The sequence below is a fragment of the Aulonocara sp. 'chitande type north' Nkhata Bay genome, linkage group LG18 (genome assembly GCF_057382095.1).
Source record: "Aulonocara sp. 'chitande type north' Nkhata Bay isolate Kocher_YH1m ecotype deep benthic linkage group LG18, A_spYH_male_GT1.1, whole genome shotgun sequence".
NCBI classification, from domain to species: Eukaryota; Metazoa; Chordata; class Actinopteri; order Cichliformes; family Cichlidae; genus Aulonocara; species Aulonocara sp. 'chitande type north' Nkhata Bay.
The window spans coordinates 29431910-29458988 of record NC_141361.1 but is presented as its reverse complement, the minus strand read 5'-3'; the positions used below and the strand labels follow the sequence as shown (position 1 = coordinate 29458988).

The following is a 27079-nucleotide window of genomic DNA, read 5'->3' as shown; positions in this document are numbered from 1 at the left end:
TAAGCATGGAGAAGATGAGGCAGGGCTGGGGTGACAGCTTTCTGTGTGTGTGTGCGTGCTTGAGTGTATGTTAGGAACCAGTGAAAGAGGGTGGAGTGAGGGGGAGATGACCAACCTGCTCTCTGCATGCAACACAGAACATACACAGACAGCTGTGGAGATGGAAGGAGGTGTGTGAGCAAAGAGAGAAGGCATCATATAGAATAGGACATAGGTGTGTGAGTGTGTCCGTTTTGTGATGAAGAACTTTGATATGATGGATTTAGGGGTGGGTACAAATATGAGGGATTCTTTTCCCTTATTAAGTGAAGATGAAGGCTTGGATCCCAGCTAAAAATAATGGATGTAGGACAGAGAAGTACATATCAGGAGGGGGTGCTGGTGTCTAATTTGCTTCTGCTGGCACCCGTGCAGTGCTAGAATGTGAAGCTGGGTCACTCGGGGACATGAAGCTGGAGTGAGAGAGAGGAGAGGAGATGAGGAAAGGAGAGGGCGGTGCACTTGCTGAGGAGCACAGGGGTCACTTAGCCCTGACTCAAGAAGAAAGTGAAACATAATGTTTTACAGGGGCTGGGCATGCATGTGGAAGCTTTATTGGAATCCTTGTGAATCTGACCCTGATACACACTGAACACAAGTGTCCTGTGCAGCGTTTGCATGTATGCTTGAGATGGTTGCCTGTCATATTACTTTACGAATTGAAAGGGAAGAGGTAAGCTATAAATAAATACAGGCTATCGTAATACTTCATCCAGCTCTCAACACACCCCTTCTTTTCTGTAACAAGACATGCAAGCTTACAGCATTAACGCAGACATTTTTTTTTGTCTAAGCAAACGGCTTAAAAGGTGCACCATGCGCGTCTGCGTGTGGCTTAACTGTAGAACATGGAGCTGAACTGTGGTCAGCTGTGTTACTGTAAACACCTAATAAAAGGATATGCGAGGGTTGGTTTCAAGTGTGCTTCCTTTGCAAACCATGCAGCGACAGCTTGCATAACAGTTTGAAGTCCTGATTACATTAATAGCCTTAAACGTGAAAGTGACAGTCAGCTCGAGCATGCGTGGCTTGATTGAATGAGAAGCGCAATGGGTGCGTCTAATGTTTGAGCACATTAAGTTGAGATCTAAGCAGGTGCCCTGCTTAGATCTCAACTAATTTTGTGGGCCCTACTCCACATCCACACCTGTGAACAGAGGCATAAAATGTGCTGTATGCCTATGGTTACTAGTGTCAACTCAGCCTACAAACTACTTTGCTTCACAGCACATAACTGTCATTAAGTTCTTCATCCACAAACTCTGCACCTCTGCTTTCAGCATCTCACTCCTCTGGCCATAATTCAGTCAGTGATATCACATTCAGTCTTTTATTGACAATGGTGATAAGAGCATGCACTGTGCCAGCACTGATTAAGGCAGGGTTGGAACATTAATTTTCCCAGGAGGCCACATGAGAAACTGGAACTGTGGTGCTGTGCCTGTGTGTTCCAGTTTCTCATGTAGCCCCTTGGGAAAATGAATTGCCCAATCCTGGATTAAGGTATGCTCGAAAAAGCAAAACCAATTTGCTATCATTTAGTCCTCTATTTTATAGATCATTTATCCTTTGATGGACAGGACACACTGTTAAATTCATACGACTATTCATTTTATGACGCACATATGCAATCAAAAGCTTATAACTTGTAAGTTTTGAAACTTCTAGTTTATCTACTGTAGAACTGATGTATACAGTGTGTATAATACACTGTCTCGTGGACTTTAGGCATACTGCTAAATAATTAAGCTTCTTCTGTTCTGTGCTGGTCTCCTGGAACCTGGTTAAATAAAGACTTTTACTTGTTGTTTATTTGTTTGCAGTCCAAACAATAGCTAGCTGGTGTTTTTTTCTTTTTCTGAATTACTATTTGCTATTTTGCATTTATACCCATGATTGCAGGCTAATTTGTAATAGAACATTTCTAATACGAATAATGTAATATTTTGACAGAGGGAGAATGACGTTCATCCAGTTTCTTCATGTCTGCAGCAGTTACCGCTGCTGGCCAGGAGATGGCACTCTCTGATCTACTGTAACTACAGATTGTGTACTGTAGAGTCTGCAGCTTCCAGTTTCTGGATAGATTCCTCAAACCGTAAGAATATTTAATCTCTTTCTTTTGCCTGTGACTGTTAGAGGTCACCTCAGCAGATCATCTGCCCCAAACTCACCTTTAACCTGTGATCCTCATTTCCTCATTTGTCCATCACCACTGCAAACAAGAAGGGGCTCAGGGCACCTTATGTAATGACACATCGTGGCTGAACTTTCTGTCAGTAGCTGCTACCACAGACCTCACTATTGTCTTGCTGTCATCATTCGTGTCTTTCATCACCCTCACATTCTTCTCTTCTACTTCTGACTTCCTCATGCAGGACCACAGTTCCTCTCATACGCTTTCTCTGAATCCACAATGACACAGTGCAACTCCTTCTGACCTTCTCTATACTTCTACAGCCACAGTCTCGAAGCAAACATCAAATCTCTATAGACTATTAAAATATGCAGCACAATTATTACTGTTACACTAAAAAGAAATGTTTTATTTCATTTTTGCAATCTCCACATAATCTCCACTCAGTCCGCAGGAGGAGGGCCCGGGTAATTGAGACATTTCATTGTGGGCGGTGCCGAAGCTTTCGTAACAAGTTTCAGAATCAAAGTGTGTCGTGGTGCTACTCGTACTACTGGTGTAAAAGGTTTTAAACAAATTACAGTGCTATGTATCTGTGTGTAGCTACCGAGCTTCTAATCATTTAGCATTATACAGTCATTGAGTTATACCCAGGCAAAAAATGTGTTCTCATTTGTGCCCAAGATGAAGGTTCACTGCTGTTTAAGGTTATTGCAGGTTTTAGAACGCATTTAAATTGTTCTCATAGTACTTCTGGGGATGATACATGTAATGTTCAAAACGCACATCAGTCAGGTGTTACTGAACATGGATCCCAGTTGAAATTCATTTGGGAGTGTGATATGATTCAAAGAGAAGTGAATCATCTGCTTTATACGAGCAAGTTTCAGTAAATGACACTTTCATTTATGTACCTCTTTTTAAAAACTTTAGAGTTGATTTTCAAAAATGCAGAAGTTTCACAACACATGAATAAACCAGCAATGTGTGAGGCTTTATGTGACGGCAGATGTTACAGACATCAACCATTAGTCTCAAAATCCAATGGCGCACTGCAAATTTAAGTTTTTTATGAGGACTTTGAAACATCAAATCCCCCTAGGGTCTTGACAAAGCCTCCAGAAGCTTGGATGTCTGGATGTGTGCAATTTACCACCAAGTCTGAATTCCTCGTTGATGAACATTCATCTCATTTCTTTGCTTCATTCCCAAAATACAAAGAAACATGGCGCTGACAAAATACTCACTCCGTTTGCTGATGATGTTGGGTATTAGAAAACAGTGCTATGAAAGTGTCATTGAATGAACAACTTGTCTATGGCATGATTGCACAAGTAACTGGTGACAAGTGAGGTTTGAACTCAATTCTTGGTTATGATGAATCATTCTCTAATTTTATAACTTTGCAAGTAAATTTAGTTGTTCCACTGGCAGAATTCTTTTCCTTACAACAAACCAGAAACAAACTGAAGTAACGGTTTTCATAATGTTCAGAATTCATAATTATGTTTGTCTCTCATGAACACATGATGATAAAACTCTGCATATGCAGTCAGGAGACTGATGAACTGTGAAATGAGCTGTTAGAAATGTTCAGATATGTGTAAACATTATATGTAGCAAAACTTCTGACCTACAGGAAATGACGACATCGGATATCATGGCTGCTATAAAACAAAAAATCATCCATATGATAAAAATGAACAAGTTGTGTTTCCAACTTTAAAACATCTTAGTGTCTGCTGCACTTTAATTCAAGATGAATCTCATTAAATGTATGAGAACCTTTAATCACATCATCTTTGTAGTGAAGTAGCTGATGACTCATTAAACCTTTCCATGTATTTTATCCACAGTGAAAAATATTCACTTTGCTGGACCCCAAAATCACATGTGTTCAATTCATTTCATTAGACACTAGCAGTACTATTAAACTGGACCTCATCATTATCATAGAGCATTAAATGTGAAACTGTGTCATAGCATAACAATCTATATATGTAATATGTGTTTGCCTGAATCATGCACCACAAACAGAAAGAGGACATGTGAGTTGTTGTCTGAGTATCAATGCAAATACACAGCAGAAATCGTTCAGTAAATACAAATTTAATAAATGAAAGCTGGTGAGAGGGTCTTTAATGTTCCCCATTGGATTATCCATCCATCAACTTCCTTCTGCTTGTTCATTTCAAGGTTGGAGCCATCCTAGCTGTTATGGGGCCATGTGATTAAATGTTCTCATACATTTAATGAGATTCATCTTGAATTAAAGTGCAGCAGACACTAAGATGTTTTAAAGTTGGAAACACAACTTGTTCATTTTTATCATATGAATGATTTTTTGTTTTATAGCAGCCATCATATCCGATGTCATCATTTCCTGTAGGTCAGAAGTTTTGCTACATATAATGTTTACACATATCTGCACATTTCTAACAGCTCATTTCACAGGTCATCAGTCTCCTGACTGCATATGCAGAGTTTTATCAAACATAGACAAACATAATTATGAATTCTTGTTTTAGTTCCATTCAGTAGTCATCAGGTGTCTGCTTGTCCTGAGCTGTGAGAACTACAGTGAGATCCTTTCTTCTTTAGCTTAGTATTAATAAACCAGGTCATAGGTGGGCACCTGCATCCTTGTCTATGGACAGATCATTTCTGAGCAATTGCATAACTGCCTGGTTTTACACACAGAAATCTCTTGTTGTCAGAAGTGATGAAAGTGTTGAAGCGCTCTGTGTTACAGGAGAAGTCATTCATGATGAGAGCTGTGGATGACGAATCAAAAGATTTAATCCTAGGTGCCTGTCCATGTGTTTCATTGAAAGACTAAGAAAAACTTACTCTTGATCAGTTATTGACATTTACTGTTCCTCATTCATGGTGTTACACACTACTTAAAGACTCAGCTGGAAGCGTGGCCTGGCGTTGACTTACACTTATTCAAACAGCTGAAGCACCAACAGATACTGAATGTCACAGGCTGAAACACCTCAACTGCTTTATTATTTCTAGTTTTAAATAAACTGTAAGAGTAATGTGCAACAATGAAGTACTACAAAAAATAGAAATACAACAAAAACTCCTTAAATAAAACATTACCTAGTTAATATGTTGTAAGTGAAAATAAATGAAAATCTACAAAACAAAGTATTAAATAAAATAAAAAATATCAGAGAAATGTTTAAATATTGTAAATTAATAGAGGTAGGTGAAACAAGGGATTTATAAATCAAATCCAAAGTTGAATAATTTGTTCTGAAAACTGTAAAAATGTGTAAACACTTGGCTAAAAATAGGAAGAACTACATTTCAAAATGAATGATTGGACTCCAAACATTTGACTTTTTTGTTTTTCCTCAACACTCCATCTTAACACCTTTGTTTCCCAGCTTAGAGCTTTCCCTTGCTCTAGAGGCAAAATCATTTATTACATCATTACAAGAAATGTGATGGCCAACTTTGTTGTTAATACTAATTACTGCCAGTCCCCTCAATCTTTCTTGTGCCCTGGAAGGTTTGTAGCAGTTTGGAATAGCTCACAGTGCAGTGCACCTGTGTTGACAGTTAACTTAAATTTGCAGTGCGCCATTGGATTTTGAGACTAATGGTTGATGTCGCTAACATCTGCCATCACATACAGTAGCTGGTTTATTCATGTGTTGTGAAACTTCTGCATTTTTGAAAATCAACTCTTTCAAAATAGGTACATAAATGAAAGTGTCATTTACTGGAACTTGCTCATATAAAGCAGATGATTCGTTTCTCTTTGAATCATATTGCACTCTGAAATTAATTTCAACTGGGATCCATGTTCAGTGGATGTGGATTTTGAACATTACATGTATCATCCCAAGAAGTACTATAAGAACGATTTAAATGCGTTTTAAAACCTGCAATACCCTTAAACAGCAGTGAACATTCATCTTGGGCACAAATGAGAACACATTTTTTGCCTGGGTATAACTCAATGACTGTATAATGCTAAATGATTAGAAGCTCGGTAGCTACACACAGATACATAGCACTGTAATTTGTTTAAAACCTTTTACACCAGTAGTAAGTCAGCTAGCTTGGAAGAATACACCATTAGGCTCCTATGCTCACAGCACTGTGATGCGTTCAATGCCTGCCAAATGATCACAAACTCATACTTAGGAACATAACCTGGGTTACACTTGCACCCAGAATTTTTCATTACACAACAGCAGGAAGCCTAATGGTAAAGAGCTGTGTTCTTCCAAGACTAATACTTGATACCTTTAAATACTGTAAATCACTTTTTGGACAGCAATCCCTTTTTGACACAACATTGGCTCTGCTAACAGTGAAAAGCACATTGAAAAACTATCATTAAATGCAAAAAGACCATTATGAATTGTCATTATGAATTTCAGTTATCCATCTTCATTTATATAAGCTGGTGAATTAATGTTTTTTTTTAAGCATTAAAACCACAAAATACACATATTCTGTCTGGTTTTTATTGACCTTCATGCTTCTTCTCATCATAGACTATCAAGACTCCTGCCAGACCAGGAATCTGTCCATCACCACTGCAAACAAGAAGGGGCTCAGGGCACCTTATGTAATGACACATCATGCCTAAACCTTCTACCAGTAGCTGCTACCACAGACCTCACTACTGTCTTGCTGTCATCATTCATGTCTTTCATCACCCTCACACTCTTCTCTTTTACTTCTGACTTCCTCATGCAGGACCACAGTTCCTCTCCTCGCCGGAGGAGGGCCCGGGTAATCCGGTTGTTCAGTGATGACGCGACGAATCCTACTTCCGGGTCTAAAGTAGTCTGCTTTTAATATGGCTTTTATGTTGTTAACATGTTTAATGCTATGTATTTTCTTCTATTTGATCTCAAAAAGCTCCTAAAACAGTCAGTGATCCCTGTTGACCTCCCTCGGCTTTTATTACCGCTAATCATTTATTTAAGCTCAGTTTTTAAAACCTTAGGATGTAACTACAGCCCAGCCCATGCAGCAGTATATGAATGACTAACTTTGTATTGTAGATGAATTATCTCAGTTGTTCTCCTGGCTGAAGTTTGGTCCTTTTACAGCATCCTGCCATGCGATTACATTTGTTTCTGACCACCGAGAAAACTCACGTTAACTTTTATCGAGTGGAAAAAAAGTTAGCTTGTTTATATTATGCTAACATAGCTATGTCGCTAGCGGTCACGTAGCACATCATTATATACCAGCTAGCCAAACTTCAGTAACCCTACAAACGTCACTGCTGTTTAGTTTTCTGTCTTCATTTATGCTGGAAGTGATAAGAAAGCTGTATGTTTTAATTTGTTTCCAAAACCCCGCAGTCAGGACATGCTATATTGTATTTAGATAGAAGCTAGCGAGCTAACTCCCTGCTAACTTCTAACTCCGTTAAATGTCATAAATTCCGTTTTCATGGATGCCTGGATGTTAAACTCAATTGTTACACCTGGTAGAGCAGAACGCTGATCATTTTATTAAAGATGAAAGACTTTAGACAGTTTTTCAACTCTCAGTAATGCCACAGTGATCATTTGATATATGGACCTGCAGCGGAGTTTAGACCCAGACACGGCTAGTGACGTCAGACTGAACAACCGGATTGAGACATTTCATTGTGGGCGGTGCCGAAGCTTTCGTAACAAGTTTCAGAATCAAAGTGTGTTGTGGTGCTGGTGCTCGTACTGCTGGTGTAAAAGGTTTTAAACGAATTACGGTACGCTGTGGGCTACATATAACGCAGGCTAAGGTCAGACTTTTCTTTATGAACTTTATTTATGCCTCAGCAACTCGCTAGTTTATGCTAGCTAAGAGTATGTTAGCTAGCACTCTGCTGTCGTGGTTGCTAGCTGTAGCTTGAACGAGTACAAACAGCAAGTGCTATATTTCTGTGAGTAGCTACCAAGCTTCTAATCATTTAGCAGGCTACAAGTTGGTGAAAGCTCCGCCAAGCTGTGCTCGATTTGTCAGGTGATTAGGAAAGGTAGTCGAGCGCAGATGAAATCGATATGACCGCTTATCAGCTGGAGAGTTTTGTTACAGTAGAAAACCGACTGCTGGGAAATATAATAAGAGAAATGCCCTGTCACTGTCACTAACTCTCTTATGTTTGCTCAAAGCTTAAGCTTTTGAATACCGGATTAATGGTTTGTCATTATAAAATAGTGAGCAATAGAAAATAATTTTTAGCCACATTACTAAAGCGGGAAACAGAAAATGTTAATTTTAAGAAAATTTAAACAGTCCACTCTGCCAAAATAATGAAATTAACTGTTCATTTCATTTAAAATTTCTTTTTTTAAAAAATGTATTTAATTCTTTGTACATTTTTGCAGATGGCTTCAGCTCTGGCAAACAGGGCAATAGGAGCCATCATGGGATCAGCAGTGGCAGATGCTGCAGGTATTAATAGTGTCACACTTGTTTTACATTGATGATCTATGAAAGTAATCATGCTTGTGTTTAATAACTGGAAAGACAGTTTTTATAGGGGACTAAAATGCTGTTCTGTGAAACACTCAATATCACCATACTACTTCCATGGCAGGGTTAGTTTAGTGGTGCACCTGATTAATTGATCATCACAAGTGTGAGCACCTCAGGCACCTCAAAATTGGATCATGCAACAAGACAATGATCCAAGGACAGCAGCAAATCTCTTTAAAAAAAAAAAACAATCGCTGGAAAAATAAAAGAATCCACGTGTTGCGATGGGCCTGTCAAAGTCCAGACCTCACCCTGATTGCAATTCGATTATGGGACCTTAAGAGAACTGTGCATAAATGAAAACAGACATCAATGAACTAAATCAATTTTGTAAAGAAGAGTGGGCCAGATTTCTTCCACAACAATGTGAGAGACTGATAAACTCTGTCGCCTGTCAAATCTGTCAAGACTATAACTTTTGAGCTGCCATAAGGTTAGCAGGTATCTTTCAGCTGAGCTGAGAGCTTCCTGGTTTGAGTTGAGTACTCAGATCTTCAGGTTGTACGAGTAGAAGTGGATTTTCAGTCCGTCCTTATTTTTAACACATCTCCTTAGATTTTGAGTAATGTCAAGGTTCAGAGTGTAATTATCTTGTCTCTTGCAGCACAGCCTCTCCACTGGGTGTACGACCTCCAGAAGTTAAAGGGGATCCTGGCTCTGAATCCAAACCCAGAATTCCACCCTGAGTCCGCTAACCCTTTTTACAGGAGGGAGACTGGCAAGCAGAGTTGCTATGGAGACCAGGCATATGTCCTGCTGGAGTCCCTGTCTGAATGTGGAGGTAGTGCTGCTGACTTTATCCCTAAAATTAAACTAAACTTACATTTCTATAGGTCATAGTAGGTTTCAGATTACTACTATCTACAGCAAGCGAAGTTATGCAGTTGATTCAGTTTGTTTTTTCTGTTTGTCAGTAGAATTATTGATAAAGTTATGGATGGATTTGCTTTAAATTCTACCAGAAGTAGCACTTGGTCCAACATAAAGGGATTAACTAGAACTGGACACATGAAATTGCCTCATATCTGTACAAGTGATATAAGGAAAATAGAAGAAAGTGGGCTGTCCTCAAAGAAATATTACGCATTACTCTAGAGCCACATAGTCTACATGCAGGGACTCGGTTCGTGCAGTGTGTAGGGAATTTTCACACACTGTCTAAGATGCCTGATCTCTCTGACCAGGTCTAAACATTGATGACCTGAAGCAGCGCACACTGAAAGTTTTTGGGCCAGGATCAGAGTATGACACGCCCGTCAATGATCCTTACAGAGAGAGGGGAGGTAAGAGAAATCTTGGAGATATCCCTGAGGTCCGTTACCTTTTTGACAAAATATGCAATTTGGACTTCTGCAGGGCCAAGACCTCAGCTGCCTATCGATGGACCGTGGAGACATGCAAGTTTAAAGAGCTTCCTGAAGAATGTGGATGCAGGCAAAGAGGAGACGGGTAAAGCTTCTGAAATTATTCACAGTTTGACGTTATGAAGACAAACATCTCTAACCTAAATATGTCCTGGTTTCCTTCAGGTTGTGAGAACGACTGTCAGATTGATGGAATAGCCAAACTGGCTCCTATAGTGGCTTTTTATGCAGGACAGCCCGATATGCTGGAGAAGGTGGAACAGGCCATCCGTGTCACCCAGAACAATGATGAATGTGTGGCAGAGACTCTAGCAGCAGCGAGGTCAGGACATCTTCCAGCACACCAGTTTCACTTATTTACACATGTTGGATTAGAATTGGCTATTTAAGGGTTAATAATAAAACTTAGTTTTTAACCTGGAAACCACAATAGACTATTAGATCTGGTAATTAAAATTGGGCATAATAAGAAGTATTTGGAGCAGAGAGTATAAAAATAGGGAAGAGAACACATTTCACATTTTAATAAACTGATCAGCCACATGAAAGCTGAGTGTCTCTAAAGATCATTCCAGTTTGGCTGCATGGTTGATTACACCTTTCTCTGTAGTGAGGCAAAATCAGAACACATACACTCAACAAAAATATAAACGCAACACCTTTGTTACTGCTCCCATTCCCCATGGGATGGACGTAGAGACCTAAAATTCATTCCAGATACACAATATAACCATCCCTCCCAAACAGTGGTCACAAATCAATCCAAATGTGTGGTAGTGGGCACATCTGCTATATTGAGATAATCCATCCCACCTCACAGGTGTGCCACATCAGGATGCTGATCTGACATCATGAGTAGTGCACAGGTGTACCTCAGACTGCCCACAACAAAAGGCCACCCTGGAATGTGCAGTTTTGTCTCACAGCAAAATGCCACAGATGCCACAAGCAATGAGGGAGCGTGCAATTGGCATGCTGACAGCAGGAATGTCAACCAGATCTGTCGCCCGTGCATTGAATGTTCATTTCTCAACCATAAGCCGTCTCCACAGGCGTTTCAGAGAATATGGCAGCACATCCAACCGGCCTCACAACCGCAGACCTCGTGTAACCACACCAGCCCAGGACCTCCACATCCAGCAGGTTCACCTCCAAGATCGTCTGAGACCAGCCACCCAGACAGCTGCTGGAACAATTGGTTTGCACAACCAAACAATTTCTGCACAAACTGTCAGAAACCGTCTCAGGGACGCTCAACTGCATGCCCGTCGTCCTCATCGGGGTCTTGACCTGACTCCAGTTCGTCGCCGTAACAGACTTGTGTGGGCAAATGCTCACATTCGATGGCGTCTGGCACGTTGGAGAGGTGTGCGCTTCACGGATGAATCATGGTTCACATTGTTCAGGGCAGATGGCAGCTGAGAATGTCCCAGTTCTTGCATGGCCAGCATACTCACCGGACATGTCACCCATTGAGCATGTTCGGGATGTGCTTGACCGGCGTATACGACAGCGTGTACCAGTTCCCACGAATATCCAACAACCTCGCACAGCCATTGAAGTGGAGTGGACCAACATTCCACAGGCCACAATTGACAATCTGATAGACTCCATGCGACGATGTGTTGCACTGCATGAGGCAAATGGTGGTCACACCAGATACTGACCGGTTCTGGGTCCCCAGACCCCCAATAGCGCAAAAAACTGCACATTCCAGGGTGGCCTTTTGTTGTGGGCAGTCTGAGGTACACCTGTGCACTACTCATGATGTCAGATCAGCATCCTGATGTGGCACACCTGTGAGGTGGGATGGATTATCTCAATATAGCAGATGTGCCCACTACCACACATTTGGACTGATTTGTGACCACTGTTTGGGAGGGATGGTTATATTGTGTATCTGGAATGAATTTTAGGTCTCTACGTCCATCCCATGGGGAATGGGAGCAGTAACAAAGGTGTTGCGTTTATATTTTTGTTGAGTGTATTTAATACTGTTCTACAAAGATGTATAAAGAAAAACATAAAACGGAAATGCTCCACACTGACTTCTTTTCCCAGGTTTCTGGAACATTTCATCCTGAATGGTCCAGATCCAAAAGCCTTGGACGCGGTGCTCAATCAGCTGAATGACCCAAACAGAAAGCAGCCTCAAGATTTAGACAAAGCAGTCATCGGTACGTGAGGCCAGCAGCATATTTCCTTCCCTGTGTTAAAGTCATGAGACCGACTCATGTGATCAAAGAGTTTATTTTACCTTATTCTCTGAAGGTTCAGTTCCAATGTGACATAATGATGATAGGATAAAGAGATATGCAGAGAGTTATGTTTAGTATTTTAGTTAATATCTTATCTTATGTGTGACTCACTACTGCACCCTCTCTGCCTGATTTCAGGACACATCCACCAGGTGAAGGAGAATTTATCCAAAACTCCGCAAGAGCTGATCCCCTCTGTCTTCACAAATGCATGAGGTATCTTTGATAAGCTCCTTCAACCTCTGCCATCAGTGTAGTCCTTAACAGTAACGTGGTAAAAAAGCGGTATGTGTAATTTGGATAGCTGTGAGACAAACCAGGAAAAATGCCTTCATGCCATTCACATCTGCCTCTGATGTTTCAGGTTTGCCCGGTGCGTTCCAAGCCGCGCTGCACGGAGTCCTGACAGCCACTCGCTATGAGACGGCTGTCAGAGACACCATGAGCTGCGGGGGATGCACCTGCAGCAGAGGATCCTTCATAGGAGCCTGTCTTGGGGCTCAGGTGGGGCTGTCTGCTAATCTAATATATTCACATGCACATATTTTAAGTTTGATTTATGAAATGTTCTGTTCTCATTTTTCTAGGTCGGACTTGAGGGAATCCCGGAGTCCTGGAAGTCCAAGACCCTGCAATACGACTTGGTGTTGGAGCATACCAAGAAGATAACCAAACACCTGTCGGCGTAATGCCTTTTAAGAAGGCTTAGAGAGAACGGTGTGACAAACTGTCGAGCTTTGACAGAACAGCGAATGATGGTTCCTGTTTAAATGTCTGGATGGCAGGAGCCAGATGTTTTTGTTTCTGTTAAAGTAAAACAGGTTGTTCACATGTTCTGTGAGAAGATATGGTAAAGATCATCATTATTTTAAAAATGAATTACTATTTAAATTACTATTTCTGGACTACATACGTGTCATTTAAGCATTATTCATATTGACAGTGCGATTTGTGGTCCAACACAAAATATAGGAGTTTAGAGAAAAAGAGTCCATGCACCACAGTTTTTGCAAATGATGTTTTTCCAATATCCAATACTGCATTTATGTAAAGCCACAAGTTGTATGAAGAGCCCATAAACTTCAGCAAGCACATCAGAGATGCAAAGGCCATCAATAAAAAGACAAATAATACCTTCCTTTATTTATTTTACAGTGTGCTTTTATAACTCACACATCTGTCTTTCCTTTTAGTATTGAATGAAAATTTCCTTTGAAGCTGAAATAAACTGCTGTACTTAGCCTTCCAGTGCCAGTATCATAAAATTAATAAAACATTAACAGGAGCTGATTGTATGAGTGTACTGAGATTCCATGTTCCACATGGAGGTCACATTTTTCTTTTATGTAATTTAAAAAATTTCAGCAGCTCGAGCGTGGATTTTATTTACACCAGATGAATATTTTGTAATCTCTTTTAAAATCTATAACCACACCAAATTAGTTAATAAAACAGGACGCTGTGTGAAATGTAATTAAACACAGAATGCACTGATTTGAAAACTGCATAAACCCACATTTTATTCACAGAACAAAGAGAACATATGAAATGTTTAAACTGAGAGGATGTGCCATTATAAGACAAAAATAAGGTTTTAAATTTGATGACAGCAGCATGTCTCAAAAAAGGGTAGGCATGAGGACAACAAAAGACTGGAAAAGTAGGTGGCACTGAAAAGAAACGGGTAGAGGAACATTTTGGAACTAATTAAGTTAGCTGGGAACAGGTCATTAACAGGACTGGAAATAAAAAGAGCATCTTAGAGGGGCAAAGCTTCTCAAGTAAAGGTGGGCAGAGGTTCACCACTATGTAAAAAAAAACAACTATAAATTGTGAAACAGTTTCATAATAATTTTCATCCCAATGGCTTTGAATCATCTACAACACATAATATCAAGAAACAGAGAATTGTGGGACTGCACTCTGAGCCAGTGGCACTGCATTAAAAACAGGCATGATTCTGTCATGGAAATCACTGCCATCCACAAACTCAGGTGAAAATGCGATCATCTTCTTGCGGCCACAGCTCTTTTGAAATTGAGTGAGACATAGTGAAAAAAAAAAACTGTTTTGTGGTCAGACTAATCGAGATTTCGAAGTTCTTTTTGGAAAAGAAAACATCAGTACTCAGTTCACAAACCTGATTTTCCAATCAGGTCTATGAGGGTGCATTACTGCATCTGGAACTGGTAGGCTGCACATCTGGTTCCATCAACGGAACTCTGCTACCTTAGGGCGAGAAGCGGTGAGCACCGTGGACAGGCCTGAGTGAAATCAGTATATATATAAAAAAAAACCCAGCACGCCCCTGCGGGCGGTTTATCCTTCAAGCTCGGGTCCTCTACCAGAGGCCTGGGAGCTTGAGGGTCCTGCGCAGTATCTTAGCTGTTCCCAGGACTGCGCTCTTCTGGACAGAGATCTCCGATGTTATTCCCGGGATCTGCTGGAGCCACTCGCCTAGCTTGGGAGTCACCGCACCTAGTGCTCCGATTACCACGGGGACCACCGTTACCTTCACCCTCCACATCCTCTCGAGCTCTTCTCTGAGCCCTTGGTATTTCTCCAGCTTCTCGTGTTCCTTCTTCCTGATATTGCTGTCATTCGGAACCGCTACATCGATCACTACGGCCGTCTTCTTCTGTTTGTCTACCACCACTATGTCCGGTTGGTTAGCCACCACCATTTTGTCCGTCTGTATCTGGAAGTCCCACAGGATCTTAGCTCGGTCATTCTCCACCACCCTTGGGGGCATCTCCCATTTTGACCTCGGGACTTCTAGGTTATACTCGGCACAGATGTTCCTGTACACTATGCCGGCCACTTGGTTATGGCGTTCCATGTATGCCTTGCCTGCTAGCATCTTGCACCCTGCTGTTATGTGCTGGATTGTCTCTGGGGCATCTTTACACAGCCTGCACCTGGGGTCTTGCCTGGTGTGATAGACCCCAGCCTCTATGGATCTTGTACTCAGAGCTTGTTCTTGTGCTGCCATGATTAGTGCCTCTGTGCTGTCTTTCAGTCCAGCTTTGTCCAGCCACTGGTAGGATTTCTGGATATCAGCCACCTCCTCTATCTGCCGGTGGTACATACCGTGCAGGGGCCTGTCCTTCCATGATGGTTCCTCGTCTCCCTCCTCTTTCTTGGGTTTCTGCTGCCTGAGGTATTCACTGAGCACTCGGTCAGTTGGGGCCATCTTCCCAATGTATTCTTGGATGTTCCTTGTCTCATCCTGGACTGTGGTGCTGACACTCACCAGTCCCCGGCCCCCTTCCTTCCGCTTAGCGTACAGCCTCAGGGTGCTGGACTTGGGGTGAAACCCTCCATGCATGGTCAGGAGCTTTCTTGTCTTTATGTCAGTGGCTTCTATCTCCTCCTTTGGCCAGCCTATTACCCCAGCAGGGTACCTGATCACGGGCAGGGCGTATGTGTTGATGGCCCGGATCTTGTTCTTACCATTCAGCTGACTCCTCAGGACTTGCCTGACCCTCTGCAGGTACTTGGTGGTTGCAGCCTTTCTAGCGGCCTCTTCATGGTTCCCATTTGCCTGCGGGATCCCCAGGTACTTGTAACTGTCCTCTATGTCTGCAATGTTGCCTTCTGGTAGTTCAATCCCCTCAGTTCTGACTACCTTCCCTCTCTTTGTTACCATCCGACTACACTTCTCCAGTCCGAACGACATTCCAATGTCATTGCTGTATAGCCTGGTAGTGTGGATCAGTGAATCGATGTCTCGTTCACTCTTGGCATACAGCTTGATGTCATCCATGTACAGGAGGTGGCTGACAACTGCTCCGTTCTGTAGTCGGTATCCGTAGCCAGTCTTGTTAATGATCTCACTGAGGGGGTTCAGGCCTATGCAGAACAGCAGTGGGGACAGAGCATCTCCTTGGTAGATCCCGCACTTGATGGTAACTTGTGCTATGGGCTTGGAGTTGGCCTCTAGTGTTGTACGCCACATCCCCATTGAGTTCCTGATGAAGGCTCTTAGGGTCCCATTGATCTTGTACAATTCTAGGCATTCCAGTATCCAGCTGTGGGGCATTGAGTCATAGGCCTTCTTGTAATCAATCCAGGCAGTGCACAGGTTGGTCAGTCTGGTCTTGCAGTCTCGGCTGATTGTTCTGTCTACCAGTAGCTGGTGTTTTGCACCTCTGGTATTCTTGCCAATTCCTTTCTGTGTCCCGCTCATGTATTGACCCATGTGCCTGTTCATCTTAGCCGATATGATGCCTGACAGGAGCTTCCATGTAGTACTGAGGCAGGTTATTGGTCGGTAGTTGGAGGGGACCGGTCCCTTCTTGGGGTCCTTGGGGATCAGGACCGTCCGGCCTTCAGTTAGCCATTCCGGGTGTCATATATATATATATATATATATATATATATATATATATATATATATATATATATATATATATATGGAAGTGGTGTTGTTTCAACTTTGCTGTTTGGCACTGTTATCATACATGCGTTATTCATACATGTGCGGCCACATGTGTATGTGACCCACGAAAATTAAACTGTAATTTTCTTCACACACGCGCTCTCGCGGGGATTGTCTACCACAGAATTGTCCCGCTACAGCTGCCGTAGCTGTGTCTGACGAAAGCGTTTGGTACTTACTACCTGGGAGTCAAACATGGCTAGTAAGGGGGGGAAACAAAGTCGGTCGGCGTCTGGTCTTTCATGTAGAAAAGGTGCAGGAGACCAGGAGGAAGAGGAACAGCCGCTGCAGGCGGTTTTAGTCGCTGACAGCTTCAACCGGAGGTTTTTCCCAGTGACCAAAGACCAGCCGCGGGTAGGCAGTGAGCTAAGCTAACCAAAATGCTAATGGAGGCTAGCTTGTGTCCATGCTGTAAACAGTGACAGGGCATCACTCATACGGATGATGAAAGCATTTAATCAAACAAAATTTGAACTCGTGCTTGTTGCTGTCTGTACAGTAGTTGCTAAAATGAGAGAATCACGCGAGTCTCGGGATTGTTTAGCTCCACTTAACTGTCAGATTTTCATTGATGACAGGCGCTGCTGCCGCTGGGTAACGTTGCCATGATCGACTACACCTTGGAGTTCCTCACTTCTACTGGAGTGCAGGAAACATTTGTATTCTGCTGCTGGATGGCCAGTAAAATCAAGGCGCACTTGCAGTGAGTTTCCCTGCTACTGTGTGTGTGAGCTTTTGTTTTCTGAAGCTTATTGTATTAAAACTTATGAATATTGTGTCTGACAGGAAATCAAAGTGGTGTCGACCCAGTTCTCCAAACACAGTCCACATCATTACTTCGGACCTGTACCGCTCCCTTGGGGATGTGCTACGGGATGTTGATGCAAAGTCCCTGGTGCGCTCAGACTTTATATTGGTTTACGGAGATGTGGTATCCAATATTGATATCAGCCAGGCTCTGCAGGAGCACAGGTAAAAGTCCACCGGCCAGCCTTTTTCTACATGAGAAATGGTGTTGATCTAAGTGTTTCCACAAGGCTGTGTTTTTGTGCACTTAAGGCATCGCCGAAAGATGGACAAGAACATCTCAGTGATGACCATGATCTTTAAAGAATCGTCGCCGGGTCACAGGTCTCGTTGTGAGGAAGACGACGTCATTGTGGCAGTGGACAGCAAGAGCCAGCAGATTTTACACTATCAGAAGACACAAGGGCTCAAGAAGCTACAGTTTCCAATGGTAAACAGTTGTATCTTTGGCAGTCTGTTATATCTTTGATGCATTTTGGGGTTCGATTGACTTTTTGAGTCTTTGTCGTACTTGCAGAATATTTTCCACAGTGGAAGTGAGGAATTTGAAATCAGACATGACCTCCTGGACAGCCACATCAGTATCTGCTCCCCGCAGGTTGGTTTTGGTCCACACAGGGGAAATATTTAACTGTCATTGTTGGCTGCAGTAACATTGTTGTTTTTGATGTCATTTTTTCAGGTTGCTGAGCTTTTCACTGACAATTTTGACTACCAAACTAGAGATGACTTTGTTAGAGGGCTTTTGGTCAATGAAGAGGTACTATGGAAGCATTATTATGCTGAAATTTGAATAATGCCACAAAAAATATTTAGAGCATTTCTGACCCTTGTTCATTTTCTTTGTTTAGATTCTGGGCAACCAGATCCATGTGCATGTCACACAGGACGGATATGGTGTCCGAGTGTCGAACCTTCTAATGTATGACTCAGTGTCGTCTGACCTTGTGCGGCGGTGGGTCTATCCCCTGACCCCCGAAGCCAACTTCACAGACCAGGAGGGACATAGCTGCACATACTCTCGCCACAATGTCTACAGGGCATCTGGTGTCAGCCTGGGCCATGGCAGCCAGATGGAGGAGAACGTTCTTATCGGCTGTGATACCAGCATCGGTGCCAACTGTTACATCTCGAACAGTGTCATTGGTGACAACTGCATCATAGGTGAGCTCTCTGGCCAGCACCACTCAAACTCAGTGCTTCAATTTTTAAGTTATAGAAGTGTAGTTAACATTTTTCTTTTTTTATTGGTTCACTGCAATAGGTGACAATGTAGTCCTGGATCATGCCTACATCTGGAATCATGTTCACATTGCCAGTAATGTGGAGATCATCCAGTCTGTCATCTGCAACAAGGCTGAGGTCAAAGAGGGCGTGACTCTTAAGAAACAGTGTGTTCTAGCATATGATGTAAGCTCCACATCATCTTTTATATCCAATTGCAAAGCAAACTCTGTCTGGTGGCAAATTGATGTTGCATTTTAAAGGCGTTTAAGGATATTGCATTTTGACTGGCAAATTTTCCATTTTTCTTGACATTTCTTTGCTCCTTTTTAGAGAAAACATAAGCAGATTTGACAAAAACTGTGAAAGGATCTAAAATGGCTTGTTATTGCAGAAATATAACCGCAGCAAATATCTGGTTCTTAACTGGATTTAGTGTAGTAGCTGTGACCCTCTGGAGTCTAGTAGAGATGCCACAAATCTGGGCAAAAAATAATCTGACATATATCCACTGCAATGCCACACTATGTCAGATATTGAGCAATACTGATAGAAGAATTTTGGTTTTAGCATCTGTGCAAAGTTCAGCCAATCAGTTGGTTGCCTGTGTCCTTCATATTTAGTCTTCTGTGTTCTTTTTTTATGTCCAAAAGTAGCTTTGATTTACGCTAAAAGAGAATGATTTTACTAGTCTTAATCAAACTGGAAACAGGGTTTCAGATTTGGCTTACAGTCTGCTGGCTGTTGCTCCTTTGCACCTTCCTGCTGCAAAAGTAATTACCCACAGTAGTAGTACAAATATATAGCTATTTGTACACGATCTTAGTTCAATGCATGAAATCAGGGACGTGCATTCAGTGATCGTCTTGTAAAACGTCATCAGATATAAAGTCAGATTTGCAGTATCTGCGTATTTGAATGTTTCTATGAACTGTTTTACAGGTGGTAATTGGACCAAACATCTCTCTACCAGAAGGCACCGTGGTGTCTATGCACCATCCAGAGGAGGAAGAGGAGGATGACGATGAATTCCTCAGTGATGACGCTGAGGTTGGCCAAAGATCGGACAAAACCAAACAGAAAGGTGTGTATTAAGTCTGTATTAGATCAGTTTATATGTTATCAAGCTGCTTGATGTGAATGTTCTTCTGTCTTCCAGTTTTCAATCCTGCAGAAGTTGGAGCAGAAGGAAAAGGCTACATCTGGAAGGCCAGCAGTCTGGATGACACAGAGGAAGAGGAGCTGTCGCAGTGTCTCTGGGGTAGAGCAGCAGTTCATCGTCATGGAACTGGCATTTCCCATGATGCTTCAGCTGAAGTCCCAGCATGCTTGTTTTTGTGTGTTCCCAGGCTTGGTGTTGAATCCAGACCCTGAGAGTGACAGTGAAGACAGTGACACTGATGACCCCGATGACCCGGTGATTCCTTCCCCTGAGATGGACGATGTCAAAGGTGAGAGGGCATGTCTCATTTAGCTAGCCTGCATGTGGAACTCTCATACTGCCCCCTCCTGGCCCGAAAATGACAACACAAACTGCAAAACGAATAATAATACTAATACATGTTTTTTTCTCTTATGTAGTCTTCCACATGGAGGTGCTCGGGACCCTGCAGAGAGGTTTGGAGGAGAACATCAGCTGTGACAACCTCGTACTTGAGATCAACTCTCTAAAGTAAGGGGGAACTGACTCACACCTGTGTTGCTCGTCTTTGCAGTGATTGTTGCTTAGTTTGACATTTCCCAATCCCCCTCCAACCTCCCTTTTCCAGGTATGCCTACAATATCAGTCTGAAAGAGGTGATGCAGATTTTAACCCGAGTGGTACTGGAGTACCCTTTCCAGCAGCAGGGCACACATCTCACCCCTTCACAATACGTTACTCTGCTTCTGCCGGTGAATAAGATACAAGTCTATTACTTTTAATATGACAAAACAGAAGCTCAGAAAAAACCCAAAAAAATTCTTAATTATTTTCCATTTCTTTTTTTCTTTTTCTTTGTGCTGCTGTCAGCTATTGAAGAAATGGGCGCCAGTGTTTAAGAATTATGTGAAGAGAGCACAGGACCATCTAGACTGCCTGTCTGCCTTTGAGGAACACTTCCTGGAGCAGGAGAGCCACTGGGCTGCTATGGTCAAGGTCAGGAGCAATGAGCACTTATACGTGCAAAACTGCATTGTTAAAATCAATGGTTTGAATTGTTTGCTGTGTCTTTATCCAGCCTGTTAGGATGAGGATGAATATGCTGCTTTGTTTGTAACTCAGGTCCTCATGAATATGTACGAGCTGGAAATCTTGGAGGAGGAAATGATACTGCGCTGGTTCTCTCAGGGAGCCACCAGTGACAAAAGCAGACAGCTCCGCAAAAACCAAGGGGTAAGTACAGTGTGAACTACAGGAGACAGCACAGAGCAGCAACAAAGTTTAAGCTCAGTATTCACATTATGAACAGGTTTAGTGTAAATGTATGTATATGTAAAGAAAGGAATTACAGTACTGTGCAAATGTACAGTCGAGCTACCCCCCATTTTTTTTTATATTTTGTTTCCAAGAGGCCCAGACATTCCTGTAATATTTTAATTCTCCAGGCTTTCTGAAACTCTTTCAGTTTTTCTTTGGACATTGGCTTCTTTTTCACTCACTTTTAGTCCAGTCCTTGTAACTGATCTTTTTCAGAGGAATTCGTTTTGTCTGTTAAGCCACTTAACACCAACCTATGACCTGTGAAGGCATCTAACTATAAACCAGTGCTGTTTACACATAGCAGACCAAAGAACCAATTTTAAATTTATATATATATCCTGCAAAGATGTGACTGAGAGAACCTTTAGTCGATCCATCTACTGTTCATGAAGCCTCATAAGAAACTGTCAGTAGGAAAGTGGCTGTCAAGAAGCCACTCTTAAGGAAGTGAAACAGGGAGACAAGTCTGAGGTTTGCCAAATTACACAAGAAGTGCTCTGAAAATTATTGGTGACAGATCTTACAGACTGATGAATGCAAATTTGAAACTTTCTGGTTCACGTTGTTGACAGTATGTATGGAGGTACAACAGTGTCTGCAGCCATCTGTATTACAGTGTGGAGGCTCATTCATGGTTTGGAGATGCATTGCTCCCAGTGGTGTTGGGGATCTTGTCAAAATACTCTCAGATTTGATTCCTAATACAGTAGCATCTGATTGGCAACAACTTCATCTTTCACCATGATAATGATCCCAAATACACGACCAAAGCAGTAAAAACACACCTGGATACAAAAACATGTAGTGAAACACTATCATTATGATGGGCTGGCCTTCCCAGAGCCCAGATCTAACATTATTGAAGCCGTGTGGGATCATCTGGATAGAAAACAGAAAAAAGGGTGCTGTACGTATGTTTGAGAAACAGCCTATAAACTGCTATATATATTCTTTCCTCATGTACTCACATTTGAGCCTGAGTATAGCTTTACATTCACGGCCTCTGCAGCAGTTTCATGGTTTCTAACAACAATTTATCTATTTATCTCAAACAGCTGCAGAAGTTCATCCAGTGGTTGGAAGAGGCTGAGGAGTCTTCGGAGGAGGATGGAGAGTAATGATGAGCAGTTTAAGTTATGACAAGGTGAACTCTTACGCTTCTGCATCTAGTTACCATCTGGACGTGCTCTGCGTAGCTGAAGGGGACATATTTTAATCACATTATGCCACGCCGTGTAAAGGCTGGTGTGAATGTCAATATCCAAATAAAGGACCTGTGGTCTGCTTGGAATAAAAGTTTTAACAGACAACTGTGTCATTTTTTTTATTTAATGAAACTGATTGTTCACTTTAAAAACAGAACAGAAGGAAAGTATCCAAGAGGTAGGAGACTGTAGTATAATAAGATTTCAAGCCTTCCTGTCTCATCTGTCAACATTTGACGAAAATGAAACATTTCATTAATTCTCTGGGCAGATTCAGAGAACGCTTCTCTTTATGCGAACATGCTTCCTTCCATCTTGGCTGCTCTGTGCAAGGATGTAGAAGATGCATGGAAGGATACACTTCTTTACTTTTGACCATAAGCTGTATTAAAGATACTTGAAGCCTCTTTATGGTGGAGGTGGAATGAGTTCATGGTCAGGAGTGGACAGAGTTTGCATAAGGAATGCACCAACAGTAAAAGTAAAGCATAAACTGCAATCATTATAAATAACAGCTTGAATGTATAGTGTGTGTGTTAACAACCCAAGAGTAAAATTACACTTAATTTAATCTCAATTAATTAGAAAAATACAATTTTATAACAAAAATAAAACGTCAGTTTTGATTAAGATAATGTTACATGAAACGTCACAAAAAGCAAAAAATTCACAGTAGCGCACAGGTTTCAGCCTGCCTTTAACAAACCAAACCAGTCTTTAACTCCTCTTTAAGCATGTTTACACGCTTCTGAACTGAATCTTTATCTAATTAACTTAGAGAACACTTATTACAATTTTCATTTAGCAGATCTGTGAAGTATCCAGCTCAGTACGGTGGCTGGGAGGGACAAAATACTTAAAAATATAAAACCAATGCATTTTAAAATGCAGAACTAGTATGAATTTGGCTTCTTTTTGTTTTACTGATGTTACATTTACAGTTTTGTTTATGTGTATTAAGAAAAGTTTAATTCGCACCAGTGTGTCTAATTTTTCACCCCCATGGTCATGATTGGAAATCCCTAAGCTTGCCTTGGAACATGACAGGAAACGGCCCGTGAGCGTTGTAACTACTCAAAATATGCAAGAGAATTATGTCAGCACTGAGAGTTTCTTAAAGAATCTATGAAAGAACACCAAAGGCATTGAAAAGGCTGTGACACAACTTTAGCAACCAGTAAAACCTGCACCAAACCCTTCGTCTTCTGCCCTAATTTGATCGTTCGTCTCGCTTATCCATCAAGCTACGAATGACACAGGCCAGAACTACAGTTCCAGTTATCCCAGTAAAGGCAGACAGCGCCTTCCACATGGCGGCTGACGACCTGTGGCTGTCCAAAAAGCTATTGTGGTCAGTGGGCACCAGGATGTATTTGCGGCCACCCTTTGGGGCCTGTAGCCTCATCACCTGGCCTCGCTCCAGCACCACCTCGCCGAACCCCGTCATGGTGGTCCCCACGCGCAGCATTTCCTCCGTCTCCTCCTTCGACACTGGTTTCTCCCCACCCACGGTTTGCAGCAATGAGTTCACAAGGTCCTCCTCAGCATTTCTGATTTTGTAATAAACCCTTTCCAGAAAGCAGCCGGAGGCCTCTAAAGGGTTGTGCACCCTCACACTTGCATCAGAGATGTAGGCGTCTGGGCTGATCAGACTGAAGGGCACAGAGTTGTTGCTCTCTTTTTTGCACCCTATCCGGGTGTTCCTGTAAGAGAATGCATTCTCAGTAGAGCAGAAGATTAATAAAAAGACATTTGTGGTGTATTATTTAGTGGTATTCACCATTTCGCAGCACTGGAGTCCCAGTATTTCCAATGCTCCACTGTAACAATCTTCTGAATCACACCGTAGCATCGTGGGATGAACTGGCTGGTCAGAGGCTCCCCGTCTGCCTGGACCTGACCTTAAACCAGACATGTAGGAAATCATTAGTCTTCTTAAAACTCTCTCTCCAGGACTGAGCTCATTCAGTGTGTTGACATATTTCTACCTTCAACAGCAACATACTGGAGCCGCCTGTGGGGAGTGGCATTAAGCACCCTGACCAAATCTTCATCTGGTCTGAAAACAGGGATTTCCTAAAAATGGAGAAGATTGACTTGAATGATAAAGGTCAGACTGTATTTAAGGTTTACAGCAGACATGTCACTTGCCTTTAGCGCTTTCAACTCTCTCTTCTTCTCTTTGTACAGGTGATAAAACAGGCCGGAGAAGGCAAAACTGGACCCGATACCAATCAGAACCAGAGGGTTCACGGGAAGGTCGCTCATATCTGTAGCTGTGAGGAGAAATCACACACAGCTGAGTGGAAAGGAAACAGCTTCCAGTGAACTAGTGACGAGCAGTGTCACTGTTGCACCTGGCAACCCCGACCTTAACGAAACGGGTCCAGGAAGTTATTTCGAGGTTGTAAAGTTCGTCAACACAGAAAAACTAAACAGCACTAAGCAGTCAAAACCTCTGAAAATGTTCGGTGACTTTGGTTTTAAAGCCCCACTGCGAGATATCATTTTATCAGCATCTTTACTTCTACAGGATTACTCCATAGAGTTCAGTTCAGTGCTGGTTGACTGTCGTGTCTCTCTTTTATGACATCGCTGCCTTCGCAGTGTGCCTATAAACATCTTGTAATGCTGCACTGTCATTACATAAAATTGCGGAGAAGTAACACAAAGCTTACCTGTTAAAACTACCAAGTAAAAGAGCCACACTTGCCTATTGAAGGAACAGAAAACAAAAGCTGTCAGTTACTTCGTCAACACTTCCGTTTTTACCGGGTTACGTCACGTTTAATTAACCAATAGAATGTGAGCGGATTTTTTTTGCAATCATGCCGTTTGACCGCTTCGTGGCAGCACGGCATATGTGGTTAGTTTATTAGGCTAAAAACAAAAAAAACAAAACAAAAACCTGAAATATAGAAAATCAAAGGATTGGTATGCCTGGTATAAACTTACCAATCAGGTAAATTTCATTTGACCAGATTCCATTAAATTTAACGTTTTTCAAACCTTCGTGGAAAATGTACATGTAATCATATTAGTTAAACTCAGCATTATTCTTCCTGGGGTCCAAAAAACCTTGCAGTGTTAAAGCTGTACACAGATACATGTATCAGCTTCACCTCTGACTGAAAGGTTTATTATATAGTTTTTATTTACTTATTACTTATGTACTTTCTGAGAATTTGTACTGTTGCTTGTATGATTTATATTTTGTTCTACATCGTTATTGTTGAGAGCTTTGAAAAAAAGAAAATCAGATGCACCTATCAAAGCTCTCCTGTGTCATTAAAACTACATTTTGATATTCACAGTTGTACAAGTGCTCATTAACATCAGCCAAACACATAGCAGCAACCCAATGGATTTAGGTGTGCAGACATGGTTAAGATCACCTGCTGAAGTTGATACCAAGCATCAGAGTGGGGAGGAGAGGTGTTTTAAGTACTGGAAAAAGACCCTCAGTGGAGAATGGCCAGACTGCTTTGAGTTGACAATAAGGAAATAGTAACTCAAATAACCACTTGTAACCAACCAAGGAACAGAGGTGGGAAGTAATGAATTACAAATATTTACTGATCTTAAGTGCAGTTTTCAGGTATCTGTACTTGAGTAGTGTTTTTTCTGATTACTTGTTTCAAGTGTAATTTCAAATGTTACAATTCTATGTGCGACATAGAAATCAACAAACATCAGAAAACACATAAACTGTGTGGTTTGTCTCAGTGTGTTGCTAGCTGAAGGTCTAGCTGCTGTATTTCACAGGGAGAGAAAAGACAGAGAACTAACTTCAGTCAGAGATGGAGAAAGATAAGAAAGGCGGCAGGAGAGGAAGAGGAGGTTAGATTTAAAGATAAGGACTGATCAGTGGTGTTTGATTAACTAGAAAATTTAAGCTAAGCTTACATAAGTAAGGCACTAAGTAAGCTCTAAGTCCTCATGTTTATAAATCAAGATTGGGTCTGTTTTTTATGTTGTGAAATCTGCTGCAAAACAAACTGAGGTAGACTGATGTGTTATCTAAAGGCTGCATGAAAATCCTCAGGAGGTTAGTGCAGTATAAACAGGTTAGTTTGCTGTACTGTGATGCTTAAAGTAAAGAACAGAGTTAGGTTACATGAACAGTAGCAGAGATTCATATAGATTTTAGCTGATGATGCTTAGATCCATTGACTTCATACCAACTTTATATGTTCTAGAAAAAACCCAACATAAACGGTGTACTGTCAGTGTAGAGGATGGAAATCAGCCAGGACAACACATGAAGCATCTGCTCACATCTGGCTGAATTAAGTTGTGTACATGCACAGAGAGCGGTAGGTCAGCTCATCACAGCCTGTAAACTAAGAAAATCTACTCGAGCTCTCAGTAGAAATTATTGTGACATATGATTCTTTTCCCACACTGAGCCATTACAACCGATTTTAAAGTTCCCCACCTGATAAAGCCCCTCTTTAACTCCTGACTGTACACACTTTTATGTTTATAGGCAAAGTCACCCTCTCCTCTAAAATGATCCATTCATCTTCTTCCACTTTATCCGGGACCGGGTTGCGGGGGCAGCAGCCCAAGCAGAGAAGCCCAGACCTCCCTCTCCTCAGCCACCTCCTCCAGCTTATCCGGGGGAACACCAAGGCGT

General features: G+C 41.8%; 3 protein-coding genes across 6 annotated transcripts; 2 read left to right on the top strand and 1 right to left on the bottom strand.

Annotated features, from left to right (window-relative positions):
* Positions 1-7043: 7043 nt before the first annotated feature.
* On the top strand, positions 7044-13611 carry LOC147308942 (crystallin J1A-like). 3 transcript variants are annotated; one of them, XM_086272765.1, is made up of 10 exons: positions 7785-7943; positions 8530-8596; positions 9285-9461; positions 9865-9963; positions 10037-10129; positions 10210-10366; positions 12106-12221; positions 12441-12518; positions 12667-12806; positions 12890-13611. In XM_086272765.1, the coding sequence occupies exons 2-10, from the start codon at positions 8530-8532 to the stop codon at positions 12989-12991; spliced, it is 1029 nt and encodes a 342-aa protein (XP_086128891.1). In that variant the 5' UTR covers positions 7785-7943; the 3' UTR covers positions 12992-13611. The 3 variants fall into 3 exon arrangements, with proteins under 3 accessions (XP_086128893.1, XP_086128891.1, XP_086128892.1); XM_086272766.1 differs by having other exon boundaries at positions 7827-7910; XM_086272767.1 differs by lacking the exons at positions 12106-12221; positions 12441-12518; positions 12667-12806; positions 12890-13611 and adding an exon at positions 11097-11734 and having other exon boundaries at positions 7044-7943.
* A 3270-nt stretch (positions 13612-16881) lies between these two features.
* Positions 16882-22545, top strand: eif2b5 (eukaryotic translation initiation factor 2B, subunit 5 epsilon). The gene is made up of 16 exons (XM_086272385.1): positions 16882-17097; positions 17322-17446; positions 17530-17715; positions 17803-17980; positions 18068-18148; positions 18233-18310; positions 18402-18714; positions 18815-18960; positions 19717-19858; positions 19934-20035; positions 20124-20225; positions 20356-20446; positions 20544-20667; positions 20786-20911; positions 21038-21148; positions 22291-22545. Exons 1-16 carry the CDS (start codon positions 16939-16941, stop codon positions 22351-22353), a joined length of 2127 nt encoding a protein of 708 aa, XP_086128511.1. The 5' UTR covers positions 16882-16938; the 3' UTR covers positions 22354-22545.
* Positions 22545-25221, bottom strand: mul3 (mitochondrial E3 ubiquitin protein ligase 3). 2 transcript variants are annotated; one of them, XM_086272386.1, is made up of 5 exons: positions 25119-25221; positions 24592-24716; positions 24429-24516; positions 24221-24341; positions 22545-24143 (listed from the first exon to the last, which is right to left on the bottom strand). In XM_086272386.1, the coding sequence occupies exons 2-5, from the start codon at positions 24706-24708 to the stop codon at positions 23651-23653; spliced, it is 819 nt and encodes a 272-aa protein (XP_086128512.1). In that variant the 5' UTR covers positions 24709-24716; positions 25119-25221; the 3' UTR covers positions 22545-23650. The 2 variants fall into 2 exon arrangements, with proteins under 2 accessions (XP_086128512.1, XP_086128513.1); XM_086272387.1 differs by having other exon boundaries at positions 25154-25214.
* Positions 25222-27079: the final 1858 nt, after the last annotated feature.

Bases quoted from the DNA above. Each gene is read 5' to 3' on its own strand.
- eif2b5 (XM_086272385.1), top strand. From the start codon at position 16,939: ATGGCTAGTAAGGGGGGGAAACAAAGTCGGTCGGCGTCTGGTCTTTCA. The intron at 18,715-18,814 runs GTGAGCTCTCTG...TCACTGCAATAG, and splicing joins TGGTGACAACTGCATCATAG to GTGACAATGTAGTCCTGGAT. The intron at 20,226-20,355 runs GTGAGAGGGCAT...TCTCTTATGTAG, and splicing joins TGAGATGGACGATGTCAAAG to TCTTCCACATGGAGGTGCTC.
- LOC147308942 (XM_086272767.1), top strand. From the start codon at position 8,530: ATGGCTTCAGCTCTGGCAAACAGGGCAATAGGAGCCATCATGGGATCA. The intron at 8,597-9,284 runs GTATTAATAGTG...TGTCTCTTGCAG, and splicing joins AGCAGTGGCAGATGCTGCAG to CACAGCCTCTCCACTGGGTG. The intron at 10,130-10,209 runs GTAAAGCTTCTG...GGTTTCCTTCAG, and splicing joins TGCAGGCAAAGAGGAGACGG to GTTGTGAGAACGACTGTCAG.
- mul3 (XM_086272386.1), bottom strand. From the start codon at position 24,708: ATGAGCGACCTTCCCGTGAACCCTCTGGTTCTGATTGGTATCGGGTCC. The intron at 24,517-24,591 runs GCAAGTGACATG...CTCCATTTTTAG, and splicing joins GAGAGTTGAAAGCGCTAAAG to GAAATCCCTGTTTTCAGACC. The intron at 24,342-24,428 runs GTAGAAATATGT...GTCTGGTTTAAG, and splicing joins CCAGTATGTTGCTGTTGAAG to GTCAGGTCCAGGCAGACGGG.